At 36.3% G+C, this 23366-nt stretch overlaps 1 protein-coding gene across 2 annotated transcripts in view; it reads left to right on the top strand.

Moving 5' to 3' along the window:
• The first annotated feature begins 7520 nt into the window (after positions 1-7520).
• Positions 7521-23366, top strand: part of LOC123307256 — a 28271-nt gene continuing 12425 nt past the window's right edge. The window contains exons 1-2 of one of the 2 annotated variants that reach the window (XM_044889491.1): positions 7521-8221; positions 11939-12406. In XM_044889491.1, coding sequence (XP_044745426.1) covers positions 7820-8221; positions 11939-12406 — 870 coding nt within the window. In that variant the 5' untranslated portion in view covers positions 7521-7819. Of the gene's footprint in view, positions 8222-11938; positions 12407-21374; positions 21690-23366 lie in introns of those variants that run through there. The other variant, XM_044889490.1, reaches the window with a different exon arrangement.

Raw genomic sequence — 23366 nt, 5'->3', positions numbered from 1 at the left:
AACAAAAAAATTGTACCTACTTTTGTTTATCATTGTTTATTGAAAGCAGCTATGTTAGTTGGTTTACCGTAATCGTCAAAATTATATAAATCCGAAGTAAGGCGTAGTACACATCAAGACAACAAAAGGTAACAGTCTCAGATTTATCACTCAGGTATTGGAGTAGATTCTGTTGCCAATACTCAGCTGAGAACCGATATAAACCATATATTATGTTATGCCAACAAAATTCTTCAAGAATATTCTCTTCTGAACCATGTAGTTTTATTGGTTAGATATTCTTATTCAGAAGAGTCAACTTCTCACGAGGGATGACAATTTCGATTTCGTTTATAATGAATCCATCATCTTTTTGATATCTTCATCGCAAAAGTGCACTTGACACACAAATTGATTCGGAGTCGATTCTTGAGATAAGGTTTTTTCCAATTTTCTCTCAAAAATGCTCTCGGAAATTTTATGTCTTCTCCTTTTCTTTCCGATGCCAAAACACTCTTATACTAGCGCACGCTTCAACATTTCACCATGGTCATATGTTGTTCTCTTATCAAAAATCGAAAATAATAATATTCCTATCATCTGTCACCAGGGAAACAGTTCACTCAGCCAACGAGCCAACTACAATTTGATTCGTGTAAATCAAAATTTCGCACTCTCGTGATGGCCAGCGCGCCTGTTGGCAAAAGCATGAACTACCGTATTGGTACATATTTTAGGGGACAAAAAATCTGTGGTCTCAAAGCAGCGATCGTTCTCCTTCTCTCTACTCTCCATAACGGGCATTCTGGAATCTAAAGGACATAGTGTTTCAAAATCACGACCTCAAACTGAAGACCAAGACAGCTGTTTACAAAGCAGTGGTCCTCCCCACGCTTCTTTACGGAAGCGAAAGCTGGACGCCCTACAGGCGACATATTAAACAGCTCGAACAAACGCAACAACGTCATCTAAGACAAATAATGCACATCAGATGGTTCCACAAAGTTGCGAATGCAGAAGTCTTGCAACTCGCGAGTTGTACAACAATTGCGACTCAAGTAACGAGGGCGGGACCGCTGAAATGGAGCGGCCACATTCTGAGGATGCAAGACACAAGACTCCCCAAAAAAGCTCTGTATGATGGCGTATTCACAGAGGGAGCCCGGAAACCAGGAGGCCAGTATAAACGGTTTGAGGATACACTACATCAATCCCTAAAATTAGTTAATGCCAATCATACCTGGGAACAACTAGCGTTAGACAGGTCACAGTGGAGGTCTTTGGTACACAGTTATAATGGAGACTCGAGAAAGATACAGCGTTGGCCAGATCTGGTTGGTGACTATCCATGCCCTGAGTGTGGAAGGATCGGTAGGTCACGGTTGGGTCTCTTTAGTCACAGGAGGACGCACAGTCGAAATTAGCCCTAAGGAATTATAAGTCTGTTCGGACCGGTTTTTTTTTGTCTTTTCGTAGATTTATTCCCTGTAACGGGATGCAGCAATGAATGAATGAATGTATACAGAATTGGAAATTATGATGGAAGCTGTGAATTTACATTATTTCAAAAATTACACGAATAAAGTTTTTTATAGTAAATATTCAACGAATAGTATTTTTCAGAAAAGCACATTTATATAATTATAAGTCACCAATATTCAAATACATATCGAGGATGAATTAAATAAAACAACATAGTTCTTGAGAAGAAATAGAATTTTTGATTGTAAAACCTATTCTTCATATAAAATCTCAGTATAAGCAGAGGAAATGGAAACTAAGTGACACCAGTTTTTATGTATGATATAAAAGAACTAGGTAAGATTAAAAACTCAACAAAAATCTGTTTCCACAAAAGTGTAGTGATATTGAATTTATTTACATAATAAATTAAAGGGGGCTCTTTCATTGTCCTCTTCTACATCTTGAAATCATATCTGAAACAGAAAAAAGATGATGAGGATTGGGAAAGCTCAGTAAATAATATATCAAAGTGACTTATGTATATATAATGGGTATGATAAGCTAATAGCTAAACCTACATCTTATCACAAACAGCAAAAATTAACTCTTTGCAAAGAGTATCAGACTAGAAAAAATATTTACATTAGGTCATTTGGAAGTTACAACTTCTGGATTCTGCACTTGAATCTCCTAACAAATCCACCTCGTTGTGTAGTATGGATGTAACAGTTACATTGTTACATATAATGAAATGTAAAGAATGAATACTAACAAAGGAAATTAAACACTTGACTAGTTTCACAGATGTTGCGCATCAACTCAATTCTTCCTATTCCTAAGTAGAGACGATCGTACTTTTCACGAAAGACATAATCATATAATAATATAATAATAATATAGTTTATTCTGAAAACTACAGGATAAACATCTTTCACAGAGGCGTAAGCCTGTACGTGATAAACATTTCAACCAAAATAATTTACAGTATCCTCAATAATGTAAGACTAACTTGGAAAGTATCTGAGCGTCATTTAGAGATATTGTTGTGATCAAAATTTTTGTCTTTATTTACTGCTTACTTTGTTATCATTGTTGTTTTATAAACATGTCAAAGAAGCTTATTCCTTTTTCGAATATATCCACTGCTTCATTTCTTTTTTATGGCTGTAGGACTTCTTAATTGTTCTCAGTTTTTCAGGAGAGATGGAATATAGACGGGGTCCTAGATACGTATAACATCTTTGTCCTATGCGTTTTTCGGCACTAGGAACAAGATATTGATTTATTTTATTTCTTGTCCCATTATCACGTTGATGTTTCGAAATATGTAGTTTCCCTGACCTTATAATGAGAAGCATCTCTAGGGCAAACAATTGATCTGCTTCTTCTTCTTCAAGTGCCATATCCGCAGCGGATGTCGGCAACCATCATAGCTATCTTGACTTTGAAGACAGCTGCTCTAAAGAGCTGTATTGAGCTGCATCCAAACCACAACAATTGATGGGGGTCCATAATTCTGGACATCTTGTATAGTTCATCCGAAATGGTCCGCAATATCCACTTTTGGATAACCTCAATTCTCTTTATTTGGTTGTCATATGCGCCTCCCCATCCAATTATTCCGTATTTTATTTGTGATTGGCATAAGGCGAAATAAATCTGTCTTAAGTTTGCTATATTAATCAAGAAAGTTTATTTTATCAAGTCACTAACTTGTAAAACTGACAGTTAACTTGCAAAATTTTTACAAGTTAGTAGGATTATTTACATTAGAAAATTTTGTTTTATCGTCATATATGTTGAAAATCATTGTTCAATTGTTATTTCCAGTAACACAGATTTTTGATGATGAAAGAGTTGATACTGATGATGATGAACCATCTGTTGACTTAGAAACTGCTGAACTCGAGGACTGCAGAACATTTGTACTCTCCTTACTACCAAATAATTTGCTAGACATTTCGATTTTTTTGTTGACCGAATCATCGACATAACTCATCGCAATTTCGGTGCTCTTCCACCCTCCTGCACGCTTTAGTGCTAAAATATCTCCACCCGAATCCGCAACCATAGTGGCTCCAGTTCTGCGAAAAAAGTGGCCGGTGTATAACTCTGGGTCTTTTAAACCTAAATATTTCGCTATTTGCTTTGGGACACCACCAATAGTGTGCTGGCCAGCATTAAGGTGAATGCACTTTCCATGTCGGTATCTCAAAAAAAATCTTAGGCTTTCTGTTCCATGAAGCCGAAGATTTACATATTTTCTGTATAACATGCAGGGCTTGAAGCTGCAGCCATCATCGGTTATGGTGAATCTTCTTGTTGTTAAATTTTTTGTTTGCCGCAATGTCACAATAACGTATTTTCCCATATCTTCTACAGCATTCATGTTTAAGAAGAGAATTTCGTCACATCGACAACATCCAAACATCCCAAATATTTCAGATATCGATTGAAATTTATTAAATCATTTTGCGTTTTAAAAACAGTTCGTATGTTGAACTTCGAACCGATTCTTCTTATTTTTTCTGAAAGGCCATTAACATAAGAAAAATGATTTAAGATCTATATTAACAAAAACTAAACCTTTGAACGAAAAACAAAAATAAAAAAATTGTATTTACAACATACCCTGTATTTGTGGTAAAACTTATACAGGTGAAACGTCCAGACCTCTAGAAATAAGAAAACGCGAACATAAAAATAATATTAAAAACAGAGAAATTAATCGATCACAAATCGCAGATCACAATTGTTCTAATACGGGATACCACATGATGGATTGGGACAACACTAAAATTTTAATGACGGAACCAGACCATTTTAAAGGAAAAATTAAAGAGTCTACGTGTATTCTGTTGGATCAGGATAATAATTTGGCAAATTGTTCGGTAGGAATAGATCATATTTGGATCAATTTACTAAAGAAGGAACTGTCATCCGGTAATTTCAAAATTAAACGAATCAACGTTTCTATGCAGTCTCTGTTTCTGTGTGTTGACAATTAATGTCAAACAAAAGCCACAATTCAGAAGATTTTCAAAAATAGAGTTTTCGTCTGATGAAGGAGTCTGATATAGACTCCGAAACGTTACAACTGAGAATTATAATTTCAACGTTATTTATTTTGAGTTCATTGTCAGGCAACAATTTTTTCTAGTTAATTTGCTCCTGACAAATTAGTGCAAGAATTTACGCAGGAGCAAATCGTTGATTTCATTTTTATTTGATTTTGTTTCAGAGATTGGGAGTGAAAACCCTAAAAAGTTTATGAAGAGATCCCAAATATTGTTACAATTTTCGCCAGCAACCACTGGTCATCAGGAGCATGTAAAAGAAATTGTTCAGCCTCTTCTTTACTTAATACCTTGGCCTTTTTTGGCGTATAACGCTCATTTTTTCGTTTCAGAAACGCTATTACCTATTGAAATCTGCAAATGACAACTAAGCGTCATATTTTTCAATAAATTTTTTAAGGAAAACAAACCTCCGAACAGGGGCATTTTCTTTCATTTCCAAGCAGCTTTTCAGCATAGACCATTTCGCCCATAAAGTATTAGGGCTGAATCTAGCTGATAGTTGATTCAAGTAGACCAACAAAACATCTTCAGTTACCCCAATCACACTATTTTTGTTTTGCCCATTTTTGAAGTCGTGGTATTCTCGCTCGTACCTTGAAGCTGATTTTGCAGGTAATAAACTTGAAGCTATACTGCTGGCTGCCTCAATAATTTCTTTTGGTACATTCATTTTCGCTTTCGCCAAATCAAATGTAAAGAAAAACAAACAGACATGTTCATGGCTTCCATAGCTTACGACATTTGCCACAAATTATTGAGATATTTTTGGAATTTATCTAACCTTTTTACAAATGGGAAACAAATAAAATATAAAACAATACACGCAAGGTAACTGGTTTTACTGGCTCAAGGAGGTAACTGACTCGCCTACGGCTCGTCAGTTATATCCTCCATTCGCCAGTAAAAACCCTCTTACCTTGCTAGTAATGTTATATACTATTGAGGTATCTGAACTTAGAAAGTAAATATCCTAGTTTTTTTACCAAGCTTTCAATGTGTTTGTCCCATCTGAGTTGTCGGTCTACTGATTACTGATTACTGATTGCTGGGTGTGTTGGACGGACTAACCCAAACCTGCCACCGCGACCAACGGTCTATTGTAGCACACAAGCATGCTCAAAGAGCTAAATCTCTCCCTCTAGTCCCATCCTACCCAAAAAGGAGATGATGTCGGAGGGGGAGTGATTCTTGAGTTCCTCTAGGATCATCTTCGGAGAGCCGAAAACTCCGAGTCTGACCCTGTCTGCCGCCGGGCAGTCACAGAGGATATGCTCAATTGTTTCGTCTTCCTCTAAGCAGAGTCTGCAGAGTGGGTCGTTGACGATCTTGAGTTTTTTGAGGTGGGCTCTGAGTCTGCAGTGTCCTGTAAAAACCGCTATTATGGATCTCAGATTAGTTCTAGAAAATTCTAGCCAGCGACTGGTGTATGGGCTGGGAGGCACTGAAATAGCCCTATGCGAGTGACGCAATCCAGGACGGTTGCGCCAGTGCTCTAGGACCTTTTGCCTTATCCAGCTGTTGTTTCGGTCCCTGATTAAGGAATTGGGAATTCCTATGCTAGGTTCCGGGCCAATAAGCGTTGATGTCGCGCCTTCTCTGGCCAGAGCATCCGATACATCGTTGCCACTGAAGCCAGAGTGTCCAGGTATCCAAATCAGTTGCAGTCTGTTCAAACTTCCCAGTTTGGTGAGTTTAGATCTGCACTCAAATACCTGTGCCGAGTTGCATTTGTCAGCCGCGAGAGATTTGATCGCAGCTTGACTATCCGTAAGGATTTTTATCGATCTGCCCGCCCAGCCACTGTCAAGTAAATGGCCTGCGCACAGATCAATGGCGAAGATTTCTGCCTGAAAAGCTGTCGCCGACTTTCCCAGACTAGCACTGAGTTTGGTCAGCGGTCTACGGCTGTAGACTCCGGCTCCAGATCTCTGACTGGTTCTGGAGCCATCAGTAAACCAGCAAGGTCCTTGTAAATAGAAATCCTTGTGATGGAGCCATTCGTCCCTGCTTGGAATCACAGAAACGAATGTTCCCTCGGTGCTGGTTCTTGTGATTATTTGATCAGTTCTCATGCCCATCACCTCGTCAGCCTCCAGTTGGGCCGACAGACGACTGGGCACGAAAGTGAGTTTGTCAGGCTCGTTCACGGTGAGGTGGTGGAGCCTGTGGGTTGCTAGTCTTGCCTCTCCCTGGAGTTGTCGGTCTATTGACAAACAAACAGACATGTTCATGTCTTCCATAGCTTACGACATTTGCCACAAATTATTGAGATATTTTTGGAATTTATCTAACCTTTTTACAAATGAGAAACAAATAAAATATAAAACAATACACGCAAGGTAACTGGTTTTACTGGCTCAAGGAGGTAACTGACTCGCCTACGGCTCGTCAGTTATATCCTCCATTCGCCAGTAAAAACCCTCTTACCTTGCTAGTAATGTTATATACTATTGAGGTATCTGAACTTAGAAAGTAAATATCCTAGTTTTTTTACCAAGCTTTCAATGTGTTTGTCCCATCTGAGTTGTCGGTCTATTGTGACCCCTAAATATTTTATATGTTCGGCTTCAGAGTATCTTTGTCAACCTCAATATTACCCATCATTGGAAGACCTGATTGATAAGAAGAATATGATAGGTATTTTGTCTTTTCCAAATTGATGGTCAACTTGTTTTCTTGAAACCAGGGTTTTATCCTGAGGAGATCTTTTTCGGCCTCTAACTTCAATTTCTCCCAACTCTCGGCTTCATACTTCATACAATACTGCAGTATCGTCTGCGAAGCTGATAACCTCTCCTTTTTTCTTCATTAGTAGTAGACTGTTTACATAAATCGTGAATAGTATTGGCCCTAAGACTGTTCCTTGTGGTATTCCAAATTCAACAGTCTTCTTTCCACTATTATGGTCATGTATGATAAATGATATATCGAAACGGCAACACTGTAAATGTATGCGCTCACTTTCCTTCACGCCCGTTTGTTTCGATCGAACGATGACGCCCGAACTTATACTTCGGTAGACAACGGATTTGGTGAACCTTAGCCAGTCGTTGATCATTATTCACGTTTCCCACGGATAGGAATGTATATTCCATGCGGCTATAATGTAAAATTGCTTTTGTCTAACTGTTTCTGATTAAACAATGAATGAAATGGCATGTTTCCGTATCTGAAATACAATGGAAAGCCATTCCGTTTTTATTGGTCATTATATCGCGTCTGCCATGGAGGCATAGAGAACTGAACCAAACCTCTGTCGATTCAGTATCACAAACGCTGTTCCAGGTTGAGTTACTATGAACGGTGAAAGTGACTACGTACAATTTTCTTCCGACACTCAGGCGTGTATCAATTCGATACCGGAGGTGTCGAGAGAGAAATATAAAAAAGCCTACAAATCCTTCACTGAATGGCAAAAAGAAAACAATCTACCGTCGAATTCCGAGAACGTTTTGCTGGCATATTTCGATGAATTGTCGAAGAAATTCAAATCGTCAACATTATGGGCGCAGTACTCCATGTTACGGACCATGATGAATATCAACGATAATATAGACATTGGAAACTATTGCAAAGTGAGAGCATTCTTGAAGAGGAACTCATGCGGATACAGACCGAAGAAATCCAAAATATTCTCCTCTGATGAAATTGACAACTTCATCAATAATGCTCCTGATGAATTCTATTTACTTGACAAGGTAAGTGATGTTTTTCTATGTACTCGTCCAGCTATTTCAATATAATTCGAGCAAACTTTCGAGCAACAGACGAAGAAGATATTTTTCTTGGATAAATCAAATATTTCTGAAGAATAAATATTGGATACACCCTCGATTTCGTTGAATTCTCTTTGTTGGATACTTCAATTAAAGTCAATGAACCGACTGTCATTACTGATGATTTTCAGTCGGTTCATCATAACCTATAATATTGCCGCAAGGTTCACAACAAGTGGTCTTAGACACAAATGGAGAATGCGCAAACTCCAAACTCCTAAAATTCCGAAAGATTCTGAAGTACGCATGCGCTTGAAACCATCAACAATACTGTCAAATTGAAACCCGATGTTGAGCGTTCAGACAATAATGCCGAATATTTCATTATTCTCAGGCCCGGTACTTTCATCTGCGAATAACTTAATATGTATATTCGGCAGATAACTCTTATTCTTAGGCCCGGTACTTTCACCTTCGAATAAATTTTATTCATTGTGAATAAGTATCCCTCAAATAATTTCCTATCTGAAGGATACCTTATTTCGGTGCTTTCAGATGAAATTATTTGACGAATAACAATTCTATGAAAAAACGGTATACTACTTTTCACTGATTAATGTAAAATAAGACACCGCATTGTAGAAATTGTCATAATTCCAACTAGAAGGCAAAAATTTCGTGAAAATCACAAAGAATAACCATACATCCAAAATCTAAAAAATTCAACCAATTATGACGTACCGACATTCGATCTATGACAAATAAAATCTTATTAACGAATTTCAATGACAGATTCATTCGATGAATAACACTATCTGAAACTGAAAAGACTGCATTTTTACTTATCCTTAGAATAAGACTTATCTATCGAATAAATTTAGTTATTCGCATGTGAAAGTACCGGGCCTTAGGATAAGTAAAAATTGATGTATTTTCAATTTCAGATAGTATTATTCATCGAATAAATAACTATTCGTCGAATGAATTTGTCGTTAGAACTTACGAATTAGAGATTATTTGTCAAATATGAACATACATCGAATGTCGATACGTCATTATTGGTAGAATTTTTTAGATTCTTGATGTATGGTGATTCAAATTGTGATTCGTACGAAATATTTGCTTTCCAGATGGAATGATGATAAACTAATCACACTCCTGTTACAATGGAAATCAATTTTTGCAGATACAGGAATTCATTCTTTTACAAACTACAGGAATTAATTCTTGTAAATTCAAACGTACCTACTGAACTGAATTCACAATATTATTCGTTTTATGCAACAAAATATTCCTGTGTATGTATAAGCAATGAAAGCTCAGACTACACTGGAATATGTATTATAGTTATGCTTCATAATGTAAATCTTCTTTTATGACCGTTTGTTCTTTTGAATTTGAAAGGAAATTATTGTTATACGAAACAGGACTTTCCTCCACCATTCATTCTTTCCCACACGCATTTGCGTGCGGGAATGGATTAGCAGGGGTTTTTCCCGCACGCAATTATTAAAGAGTAAATTAAATTCTCATGTCTCTATGCACGCTACCGATGAGAAACCCATGGTAACGACATGCAGAATAACATCTGTCATTATATATGAATTAATCTAATGAGATATGATCTGTTGCGTGAAATGGATATATTTTCAAGCGCTTCGCATTGCTCGGGCAACGGCAGTTTCGTGCAGGCAAGTATCACTTTCTGCACTTGATAGGAAAATAACTATTTCGATACTAATTACGAAAAGTAAAACGTTTCAAAACGTCACTTAGTAGCAAAAAATTGCAGTAGAATGAAATGACTTTCAAACTATTGTTTACATTTGAGAAATCAGAAATCCCTGTAGTATCTCGAAAATGACTGGATCAAAAAATTTAATAATATCATATTCGAATTCCTCATAAAAAGTGCCCTTAGAATGTAACAACGGATTTTGAATACGAGTTCGAATAAAAGAGTTATTTAGCTTCATTGAAAATGATAATTTCTCAATTTTCGATCATAACTCAAAATCTATGAACGTTTGGTTGGATGTGTTTTCAGTTTTGGATTAGTCAGGAAAAAAGATCTCGAGAATGTGTCGTCCGTTTTCTTCTAGCTACTATAGTTCTCGTGATCCCCTCAGTAGACAACGAATTTTGCCCACCTGTACATGTAACTTCAATGAATAAAAATAACGTTTCAATTAGAGAATTTTTTCTTCATGGTAACCAATTCATTTTTTGCATAGTAATATTTCCTGCAGCCGTCAGGAAAAGTGTTGCATAGCAATAATTCTTCTCCTTGGCGGAGAAATAGAACTTTTCGATGATCCTCTTAGTCGAAAAATGACCTTATTATTGTACGTTTGAAAATAAACCTTTTTTGTTACTCAAATATTGTAGTCGTTTTTTGCCAATTTTTTAAATTTTACAACAAACCAGCTGTTTGAGGAGATCCAATGTCAATGTTTAGTTGTTATTAAAATGCCTAGAGTACGTGTAAGCAGAATTTATCGCCTGCTAAGTGAATTTTTAGTTTACGGGATGCGGGGTTGTCATTTCAAGAAATCGCTAACCCTACGAACAGAAATCCAACTACTGTTATGAGATGTTGTCAAACGTGGTTCGATAATGCCCAAAATCGAAGAAGAGTAGGCACCGGACGTCGAAGGGGCACAAATGAAGTTCAAGATCGGCGTCTAAGACTTATGGCCATTAGAGACCGATTTGCGACAACTCGATCTTTGGCTGATGAGTGGTTAGGAGAACAAGGCCATCCTGTAACTATCCGAACGGTTTACCGCTGTATAAGGTCTTTTGGACTGCAGCATTATCGACCCCATCTTGTGTTACCTCTTACGGTTGAGCATCGACGACAACGATTACAGTGGTGCAGAGAACGACAACATTGGGTGTGGAATGGCATCAGGTCGTCTTTTCTGATGAATCTCGATTCTCCTTGGGTGCACATGATTGCCGAAGAAGGGTAAGACGTCGTCGAGGAGAAAGACGTGAACCTCCTTTTGATGTTGAGCGTCATGTACACCGGACAGTAGGCGTTATGGTATGGGGTGCTATTGCACATGGAAGTAGGTCACCCTAAGTATTTATTCGAGGTAATATGACAGCGCTGCGTTACCTTCAAGAAATAGTGGAGCCATATGTTCCGTCTTACCTTAACCGGCTTGAGAATCCAATATTTCAGCAAGATAATGCTCGACCTCATGTTGTCATAGTAAGTTTAAACTTTTTGAAGCGACCCTTGTGAATCTTTTGCCATGGTCGCCCAGATCCCCCGATCTTTCGCCCATAGAGCATGTTTCGGACATCATGGGTAGAAGGCTTGGAAATTTACCCCACCCCCACGGACTTTGGAGGCTCTGAGACATGAAGAACAGGTAGCTTGGGATAGTATCGCTCAAGAAGAAACAGACCATCTGCTTGCATCAATACCAAGACGTGTTGGGGAGATAACCGCGGTGGACAAGCACATTATTAACAAATTTAATAAAGAAATTTACAAACCCATCGTTTTTTTTTTCGTAAATTTCAATCATTTACTGATTTCTATACTATCTATGTTTTACCAAAAAAAAAATTTAATTTATACAGCATCTTCTGGGTGTTACAGTTTCTTTGTCAGTTAATATATAAAAAGCGCTTAACTTCACTTCAGTGCATTTCCCCATTTTACGATTATGATATCCTTCACAGGTTCTTTTAATAATGGGCATCATGGGAGCCTCCAGAAGAGACGAACTGTACAAAATGAAAACGACAGACTGCAGAGATTTGGGATCGGCGGCAGTCCTCGTTCGGATACCGAACAGAAAAACCAACGTTTCTAGGAAATTCACCTTAACTGGCCTTTTTTACGATGTCTACAAAAAGTACAGGGAGCTCCGACCCGCCGAGGTGGGTCACAACTACTTCTTCCTGAATTACCAGAAAACGAAATGCTCGGTACAAAGGGTCGGCATCAATAAGATTGGGTACACGGGAAAACGAATCGCCGAATACCTTAAACTTCCGAACCCCGAACTGTACACCGGACATTGCTTCAGGAGATCATCCGGAACGATCCCGCCGGGTAGAGGACTTAGATCACTGAAGCGATACGGATGCTGGAATCTGCAGACTCTCGAGGAGAGTGACGACGAGGAGTCGATGAACGAAAAAATTGTGAGTAAACTTTGTGAATGCTGAACTGCTCGTTATTTTATGTGTATGAAGTTGGCCCATCACTTTTCAATTTTCTGGCTCCCACCAGACAACGTTTGAGCTTAGTTTTAATTAAATCCGGTAAATATTTGAGAATGCAGCCCCACGTCAACGGAACGTTCAGGCCACGACACAACTTAAAAAACCGCGTGACTGAACGACTACCTTTCAGAATATGTATCACATTTCCATCTACGGGTATTTTTATTGAGAGAAAAACTACTCTAACGTTGACTATCGAAAAATTCCCAAAAAGATGGAATCAATGATGATAATCGTCAAGGCCGAACGGCTGCATCGAGCATGCAAAACTGAATTTTCGGTTAGTTTGGCGGCCAGGTCGTTTCTAATGGCAAAGCCTACGCCATGTTGTCTGATTTCGCCTTCTATTCCGGCAAGCCCTTCCAGAAAAAAGTATACGCTTGTTCTACCAAGCTACCTTCGTCCGAAAAGCATGTCTTAAGCTTAAGGCCACTATTGCAATGAATGTTCGTTGCAGTTCCTTATCGATTAGGGCAGTACGCCTCTCTGTTCGCTCGGCCTTGGGGTTGTCTAGCAAGGTTCACTGTCAGATTAACATTTAATCAGGTCGATTCTGTTTGGAAATAGTAATATGGTTGTAGAAAAGATATTGCTATCACAGCAAAGTTTGAAAAACTGGTATTCTAATCATTGATTTTGAGCAATATGATCTGTCAATTCCTAGAAGATCTTGTTATTTCAGTTTGCTATATCAGCAATATCATTTAAGTACTTGCTATTTCATAACAAAGTTGGAAATGGCAGTGAATCTCTTGTTTTTACATTTCTTCCAAGCGTTAGAAATTTAGAAAGTAGGCAAGTTATTATAAACATGCTTCGTGTTAGTAACTTTTTGGAAACCTTCACTTGAACTTTTCATTTATAGCGAAAATATGAGACTACGATTTCGGTATATTAGGGACACCAGTAAGTCATTTGAATTGCCTGATGAAACGTTTCTGCAACTGTTTCGCTTGAATAAGGAGAGAAGATTTGAATAGATTGGTAGAGGAACAGACCAGTAAAAATACAGTTCCTTTTTACCTACAAGTGGGTGAAAATCCATAGAGAATTTCTAGGAGATTGATTATCAAATCTGATTTTTTGTTGTTTTCTTTTTTTCAGACATGATGTACAGTTCAACCAAAAACTCGCAATCCAAATACCGAATAAAACATTAAACCAAAGAGTATCAATTGATGATACTCTTTGATTAAACACAAGTAGCACAACTTATTCTTCTTTTCCATAGAACAATTATAGAATTACATGTTCTTTTCTATGAAATGATAATCTCACCCTTCAAAACAGTGTTGTCAGCTCAAACATTCGATTATTTTTCAACAATATTGCTATGGCCAAAACTCATAACCAATCTTGCGTAAAACGGTGAAATAGAATATTCGTTCGCTCAGTCATATTGCTATATTTTATAATTATAACAATGTTGTAGATTTAGCAATGTTATAACAAGATGCGAATAGAATCGACCTGATTATCAGAGACACGTAGGGCATATACAGTATCTTAATCTGACGATTTTTTTTCACATCTTCCAAAACCTGGAGACGCTGAATGTGCATACATCATAAAAATTTTTTGCTTTCTTCCATCCAACCTTAAAAAGCCTAAGTCTCCACGACGCTGAAGTAAATCCCGATTTAGCATCGTCGGCTCCCCAACTATAGATTTCATTAAGCTGAATTTACGAGAAGTTCCTTGTGGAAGTTGAATTCTGGCAACACACTGTTATTGTTATACACTTCAGATAATTCATGACGCTATGGAGGGTACCCTCCATAGCAAAACCGCAGCCGTCTATATTCTTTAGAAGGCTGTGGCAAAACTTAACGAGTCGTATGTTGTGTATGGAGAGCTGCGATCCTCAACGGTATGAGTATATTAGTCCTGTTGCCATGTACACTTATTTTCAAACAATCTACTGATTCTTTTTAATATTTGCTATTTGAAAAGAAAGCTTTTTCTGAAAACCTCAACGGCACAAGTCAGCACAAATCTAGTACAAATTATACCACTCATTTTCAGGAACAAAAAACAAAAGTGCTGTTATTTTTCCGTATCATCTGAATATTTTCAAATTATGTAAACCATAGCCTACTTCTACTAGTGCGGCTTTCGACCAAATCGAGGTACGGTGGACCTAATCTTCACACTGTGACAGCTGCAAGAGAAGGCCCGTGAACAACAATCAACGATTTATACAGCCTACATCGATTTAAGTGAGGCCTTCCACTCGGTGAATCGAAGAACGATATGGAAAATCATGGGACGCCTTGGAGTACCCGAAAAATTCTTAGCAGAATGTAAAAGTCTTCATACCAACAACACACATGGCACTACAATCGATCATTTCTTAACCAACTCTGGAATAAAACAAGTCTGCGTGTTAGCGCCTTTACTGTTCAATATTTTCGCCATAGCTCTCTCGATAATTGCTGACATGAGTATGCCTGTAAGAGGTATAGGACTAGGATTCAGATTTGATGAAGGCCTATTAAACCTGAAGCGCCTCAGTTCAAAAAGCCGTACAAAGTTGATCACGAAACTTCAATATACACACGACTGCGCACTTATCGCTGGCAGCCCAGAGGATCTACAGATAATGCTGGACACCTATAAACGTATATACGAAGCTTTAGGCCTTAGACTCAATATCGACCAAACCAAAATCCTGGTACACAAGACTCCCCAAAATAGCTCTGTATGGTTAATTCACAGATGGAGCTCGGAAACCAGGAGGCCAGTATAAGCGGTTTGAGGATACACTACATCAATCCCTAAAATCAGTTAATACCAATCATAACTGGGGACAACTAGCGTAAGACAGATCACAGTGGAGGTCTTTGGTCCACAGTTATAATGGACACTCTCGTTGGTGATTAACCATGCCCGAAGTGTGAAAGGTCACGGTTGGGTCTCTTTAGTCACAGGAGGACACACAGTCGCAATCAGCCCTAAGAAATTATAAGTCTGTTTTTTTATGTCTTTTTGTAGATTTACTCCCGGTAACAGGAAGCAGCAATGAATGAATGACTACTACTAGAAACAAAAGAGGTCGTTTATGGTTGCACGTTGCCATTTTTACCATCGGAGTGTCTCGAAGCACGGTTAGGCGTATGGTCCGTATATACACATTTGCTAACCGAGAATTACCAGAGCGATTATTACGGTTACTCTGGTGACAGATAATTGCACCGAAATGTCAGTAATTCGACATATACGGACCGACCACATACTAACCAAAAGAAACCAAAGTGTATATACGGACCACACGCTAGATATACAGGTTGTTTCAAATAAGGTGACCCGTCCCTAGGATAGACAGTAAACTGAAAAATAATTGGGATGTGCTCGGTAAAAAAAAATGGTAGTAGATACACATACTTCACGATTTTTCCGAAACTGCTGGCAACTTTGTGAAATTTCACAGGAATATATTCTAGAAGCTGATAACATCCCATGAATTTGTTTTTATATCTGACCCTCACAGAGGGCGCTAATTACACGGTTCGTGCCAAGTAGTATTGAACATTGAACATATTTGTTTTAAGATTAGATTTATCATACCAAATTTCAAGTGAACTTTAACAACATCACTCAATTCCACAACAAAAAAGTTCTTTGGTAAAACTCTATAATGTCTCGTTTTCGGAATATTGTGATTTGAAAATTATGAAGTAATAACCGATGATTTAACTGAAGGTAAACTTAGTTTACCTTAGTTACAAAGTAGCGAAGTCGACATAATATCAATTATCTGTTCAGTTAAAAATTGAGTTTCCTCATTTCTAATGCCGACGAGCCGTCACTGATGTTTACAATGAATTTATATCGAACCTTGAATGTAATATTATTATCAACACGGTTTCCCGCATGCCTTGATATCCACGATTATCTAGGATCGCTGACCATAGGAAATATTATAAATAGACCCAGTGTTGCCACACTTGTACCATCATACATAATTTGTAGGGCTCTAAAGCTCAGAATTTTGTAATTCATTAATTCGGCAACGAAAATAAAAGAATTAATTACTACGACATTTATTTTTATTTGGACAACTGAACTCTTGTTCATGAATGAGATCGAGAGAAATCAAGATATTTCAACATTCCATTCATCGATGAAATAACTACACTACATTGATTAATTCTTCTGTAAAATTCTGAAACCCAAAAGGACCAGATTCATGGTTCATAATAACCGTGAAAAGGGGGCATTGAGCTGAGTTCAAAAACACCTCATATATGTGTCTTAGGTACTTCGTTTCCGATATACAGGAGGTTTTCTGAAAGTTCTTAAATTTTCGTTTGATTATTCCTCCTGAAATTCTCAATCGATCCAACTGATGATTAATATTTATAGGTTAAAGTTTTTTGTTTCAATGAAACAGAACATTAAAATTCGACAAAAATCAGGACCGCTCTCGGCGCTCTCAGTGAGGATTTATTCAAATTTAAACTCATGAAAAACACGCTGTATTTAGTTTTTCGTTTTTCATCATAATTTCAACATTTTCGTTATCTGCATGTATGACGATCACGAAATAAATGAAACAGTAGGTTGCCCCACCTGTAGATCATGTTTTATAAATAATCGTTTTCTGGTCAAACGCCTTTAAGGAATATAGCACTTCATGAAAATGAATTTAATTAATTTGCAATTGCAATTTTTTCTTCAACTAATATTCTGTTGAATGTTCTCAACAGTTATACCATATTCGTTCATTTAAAATTGTCATTCACAATGATCAAATGTTGTGTTATTGATAATATACACAAATATGGAAAGAAAACACCACGCTATCTTGAAACTTATAATTGAAACTTGATCTTCAGAATAAATAGTTTTTCTATGGATAACTAGTTCTTTCAGGTAGTTGTTCAAAATGATATCCTCCACATTCTATACACTTTTTAGCCCTTTTTACGAGGCTCATAACTGCTCGTTTTATTACAATACATTTATTACGAATTTCGTCGCAAGCAGCATTTTAATCGATCTAATAATTGTTCCATGTCAGAAAATCTATTCCATAATCCCAAAGAAAGAAATGGAGGGGTCGAGCAGGCCAATGTTGGGGTCCTCCACTTCCAATCCATCCGTCTGTATATTCTCTATTAGTAAACTTGTGGGGTATTCTGGAAATTTTGAACTATTTAACTTGATAAAGGAACCTGAAATACTGATAAATAGTATGAATACTTTTTTCTGTACATGATTATGATCAATGTTTCAATAATAAACAGTAAGAACCATAATAATGAATGAGGTGAAAATGAATCCAGAAATGTTTTTGAGGTCTAAGTTGCCTATAAAAGGCTATTCAGATATCAAGATATAATTATTTTTTTATTTCTACCTTTGTTCATCATCAATAATGCAGCTTATTATCAATGTGAATGACAATTCTGAATAAGCAGATATGCTATAAATATCAAAAACAAATGCAAGACATATTTCGAGAACGAAAAAAGACAGTTGCACATTTTCAAATGCATTTTTAAGCAAGGCTGTTTTTTCAACAGGCGTTTGACCACAAAGCAATTCATTATTCATTAAAAATAATCGACGGATGGAGTATACAACCGATTCATTGAATTTGAGACAATCGTACATGCAGATAACTGAAATATTAAAATTGTGATGAAAAACTACATACAGGGTGTGTTTCATGAGTTTAAATTTGAATATAGACTCCGGTCCTGAGTATTGTCAAATTTCAATGTTTTGATTCATTGAAACTAACAACTTAAACCTGATAATAAATTTTAAGTCGCATCGATCAAAAATATCAGGAGTTATAGCCAAACGATTTTACCCCTGTATATCGGAAACGGAATACCTAAGACATATGAAGTGTTCTAGAACTCAGCTGAATGCGCCCTCTATTCAAGGTTTAAAATTTGAATATTTTTTTAGGGTTTCAATTAGAACCCAATTCGTTCTTTTGGTGTTATTTTCATATCATTAGTAATTTTTATAAATTATTTTATAAATCTCGCCATCTATGAGAACCATTGAGTAGTTACTCCGGCATAGATTAAACAATCTAGTTCACATGTGGTCATCTGAAAATATTCAAATGCACTATTTTTCTTATCGATTCTCCTTATTTGGATATTGAAAGAAGGATATTGGAAGATATTGAAGATATAGATAAAAGATTGAAGGATATTGAAATAAGTTTTCACGAAATGCGAATCATGCTATTTCATATAGCAATCATATTAAAAGCATAATTGAATTATAATTGCATTTCACTTGAAATACATGAATGAATATTGTCTTCATAAGCAGGTTGAGTCAGATCGAAATATTCATATTCTTGGGATTATACTATACAGGATGTTCCACCTCGATAGTTAATTATATGTTTTCGGAGAAGAAATTGAAATTTTATACTGAAAATTTTTATGTTGGGGTTAATTCTCGACAATGAGCTTTCCCCCTTGAATATTTTCAGACCTTTGCAACATCCGGTTATATGCCGGTATTAAAATTCTAGTTCCTCATTTCAAATGGCACACGCAGTATATCTTTGCATCGTTAAATAGCCGATTTAGTGGCAATTCAAACAGCGTCCCTTGAATCTCTAAGATTAATGTGATATTAGTACTCTTATGATAAAAATGTTGAAAGCGCGGAAGGTCACAATTTTTGAATATTTCTGCTGGGGATGGTCCATTCAAAAGAATCGTCGAAGATCAAGAAGACGAGCGAATTCATCAAAACTCAATACATATTTTCAAATTAATACCCATATTTGATATTATATATTTGAGTCTATTTTACGTGAATCATCAAGGAATAACTTTGAAATCGGAGAAAAGAGCAATTTCGAACTGTTTGATGTCTGTGACTTAATTGTTTGATGGTATTGTTGAGAATCCATAAACAGTTCACGAAAAATTGAAATCTTTTATAAAAACATCGAATTCAACATAACATCTGTTGATTGATTGATTATTTGATTTTGAAAGATTTTGCATAATTTGGGCGTCATCTGCCAAACGGCTGCTGAGGATTCCTTCATAGTTTGTAATTAAACGATTGTTACATTTTTGATTAATTTGAGTATTTGGTTCCAAGATTATTGCGAATGGTAAATTTCGTGCCGAAGTGCACTTCGGCCCGCGAATTGATTGTGAATGCAGCTTTAATAATAAGAGTTTATTTGTCATAGATCGAATGTCGGTGCGTCATTATTGGTAGAAGTTTTTAGATTCTGGATGTATGGTTATTCTTTGTGTGAGTTTCACGAGATATTTGCTCTCTAGTTGGAATTATGACAATTTCTACAATGCGGTTTCTTCATATATCTATTATATTCTATATCGATAATGATACATCGAAAATTGAAGCCAGCCCGTGGCCGGAATCGACTTCTGCGCATGTGCAGAAATATTAAGAATAAAAATACCTGATTAGCTCTGTCTCTTTCTGCTACATGGTTTTATGAATTGACAGGAATGAAATGATTTTACTTCACAACCATTCGAATATTTTCGACCTTAACCTAACAATATGTTTGAATCAGGTTCAAACTCAGGTTTGCAATTTGCATTGCGTAGTAATTTGTATTTCATCGTTGATTTCTAATAATTAGAAGTTAAAATAAATGAAACTTCATCATTTTGCAGCACTAGACGCTCGGATTTATAACAATAGTGAAATATTATGTGTTTTCCACAGAAAACCTGCGGAGTGCGGAGATTAACAAAAGTGATGTTGAATCAACAAAATTGTAGGACTGTGAATAAATTTTTTTAGGTTGTTCACTATCGTATACTTATTATCTGCATTGTATCTAGATAAGTATAAGTCTGTTATTGTCTTGAAATTCAGTTTAGAGTTAAAAGGTAATAATTCTAGTTCAATTTATGATTGTTTCTTTCAGCACTGAAATAGTAAAACATCTAAATCGACATCTACATCTATAAAGCTCAACTGTAGTTACTCATATCTATCAGTTTCTCATCTTCTAAATATTCTTATTGCCAAATTGATTATTGTATTGCTTCTACTGAAGCATGGCTCTTTTAATGAGCACTCTGTACTTTCATATATAATATAACTACATATTACATTAAGTGTTGACCCAAAAATATTTTTATTGAGTATTGAGTAGATTTACAAGAGGAGAAATTCAGGAGGTGAGATTAGTATGGTGTTTACACGTACACGCAATATTTAAACTGGTACGAAACAATAATATAAAACGAACTTGTTATTATGTCACTCTTGAGTTTACTGAGTGTAGACAATACCATTCCTATTCAGAACTTATTATTTCACAAATCATAATAATATTGTTTGAATGGTTTTTATTCACTTATTTGGTTTGATCTCTTTTCGTTGATTCATCTGAAAGATGAGAAAACCTGATACATTCTCGAAGAATTTCATATTTTCATATTCATTAACTTTCGCCTCATATAAAATTCGTCTCAAAATTTGTACAAGAATTTGAAATAAATCATCATTTGAATTCATTCAATCATTCAACGTCAAATCTGAAAACGAACTGATCATAATAACAAATATCTTGATTGTCATTTTCGAACTTCTAATTCGCGCATGCGTACAAGTGGATTCCTCCCAACGATTTGGCTTCACTTTCTGTCGTAGTCTTGAACGCGTGTTATCAATATTGGTATAATAGATATATGGGTTTCTTTTTTTACATTAATCAGTGAAAAGTAGTATACCGTGCTTTCATAGAATTGTTATTCGTCAAATAATTTCATCTGAAAGCACAGAAATAAGGTATCCTTCAGATAGGAAATTATTTGACAGATACTTATTCACAATGAATAAAATTTATTCAAAGGTGAAAGTACCGGGCCTTATCCAAATAGTACGTTTCAACATTCATATTGAAAACTCCGCAATGTTCGCGAAATGAATTTCGTTCACGTGCGCCAGAAAGGCAACACTGTCCGGCAAAGAAAGCGAAGCGGTAAGCGAGAGCGAAGTATTCGAACTGACGTCAGACATAAGCGATGCGAGAGCGAGGCGATTCGGTTGTGTTTATTATTGACCAGCTATTCGGAACGTGAAAACACGATGGACACGGAGAAATTCATTGAAACCGTCAAGATAAACCCTGTATTATATGACCCACGCCACAAAGATTTCAAAAACATGGCCAAGAAAGCGGAAGTATGGGAAAGGATCGCCAGGGAAATGAATGAAAAGAGTAAGTACTTACTCATAATATTTATTCAATACCCATTAAAATACAAGATATATATAATGAATTCGATGATATTTTAAAATTAGGTATAGTATATCGAATTTACGAAAAGATTGGCAACAAAAATTCCTTGTTTTTATGTAGATTGTATATCTATAGACGGAAAGCTGTTTTCAATACTTCTATTGAAAGGGAACCATATCCTATACGTATTTCCCTTGTAACACTCCATTCACTTCTATGAAAGCAGTCGGGTGTTCATGGACACATTCCAGACTGTATATTAGCAAAATATGAGGTTATGTCGCTTGTCACTTGTCAAAACATTATTGGGTGTTAAATCAGCGTTTTAAGCAACCGTGGACATAGGAAGGAAGAAGAAGAAATTAGCGCTTTGTTTTCCGTTCTACGTAAAAGTCTCAGTAATCACGTATCTTATCACAATGTGAATTCCCATCGGAAAATATTGATTGGAAAATATGTGATAAACATAATTTACGTTTCTATAAACTGGTTGCAGGGATTCCTAATCTAGTTATTTGCATGAAAAATACAAGAGATCGGTATTCAAGTATATTAATATTAATTTTATTTTTGTTTTGAAAGAATATGAAATGATTGACACATTACATGCAGATGATGCTTGAGATGAGTTAATGTTGGATAAGTTATCAGATTGACGTAGCCGCAGGTTAACAAATATGAACAGAAGAACTGTTTACAGGCTGGTCACGTATTTGCTTATAACTTTTCTGGTAGGATAGATATAGAGTGCTCAAACTTTTTGCGCCATATTTCTTTCTTTATAGAAAAGTTGTTTTTCTTGTAAATCCAAGATGGGATAACAACTAGACAACAATTTTTTGGGTTCTAGAAATTGTGTCCTCCATAATTAAACGTTCGAAATCTTCTTATCGGGAAACAAGAAAAAATAAAAACAGAAGAAGTTATGGTTTTGCATCAAATGTGGCGACGTCTCGCAGAAGTTGTCTTCTGCTTCCACAGGCCTACAATTTATTCAAAACATTAGGCACATACAGATCTTCAAATACAAGCAAACTCACCAAAGAAGTGTGATGAACCACTAAACACAAAATTAAACAATGAAATAACTACAGAAATTTACGAACATTAACCAAGTTGTTTTTGTTGTTTTTAAGAGGTCGAACTTGGTTAGTGTTCGTAAATTGTTTATTTTTATGTAAAGTGGTTCATCACACTTCTTTGGTGAGTTTGCTTGTATTTGAAGGTCTGTATGTATCTAATGTTTCGAATGAATTTAGGACTGAGGAAGCAGAAGGCAACTTCTGCGAAACGTCGCCACAGTTGATTTAAAACCATAACACCTTTTATTTTGTCCTATTTCCTGAGAAGATTTTCAACGTTTAATTATGGAGGACACAATTTCTAGTATTCATATTCCAATGAACTTCCGTTCTTAGAACATAGATATAAGGAATGGATATATAGTGCTGTGAATGAATATTTTGTAGTAGAGTTTCGATGTTTCTCTGTCTAGCGCGTTATATTGAGAAATTCATATACTTCCTATACCGGGTCTTTCACGAGGAACCTCACCCATATTTATACGGGAAACTACTGAACGTATTTTCATGAAATTCAGCACTTATAAGTATTTCACGATGCTGATGAAATCTAAAATATCTAAATGACGTCAAC

Source organism: Coccinella septempunctata, chromosome 2, assembly GCF_907165205.1.
Source record: "Coccinella septempunctata chromosome 2, icCocSept1.1, whole genome shotgun sequence".
NCBI lineage: Eukaryota > Metazoa > Arthropoda > Insecta > Coleoptera > Coccinellidae > Coccinella > Coccinella septempunctata.
Note: the sequence above shows the minus strand (reverse complement) of the source record. Positions and strands in the feature narration are given on the sequence as shown.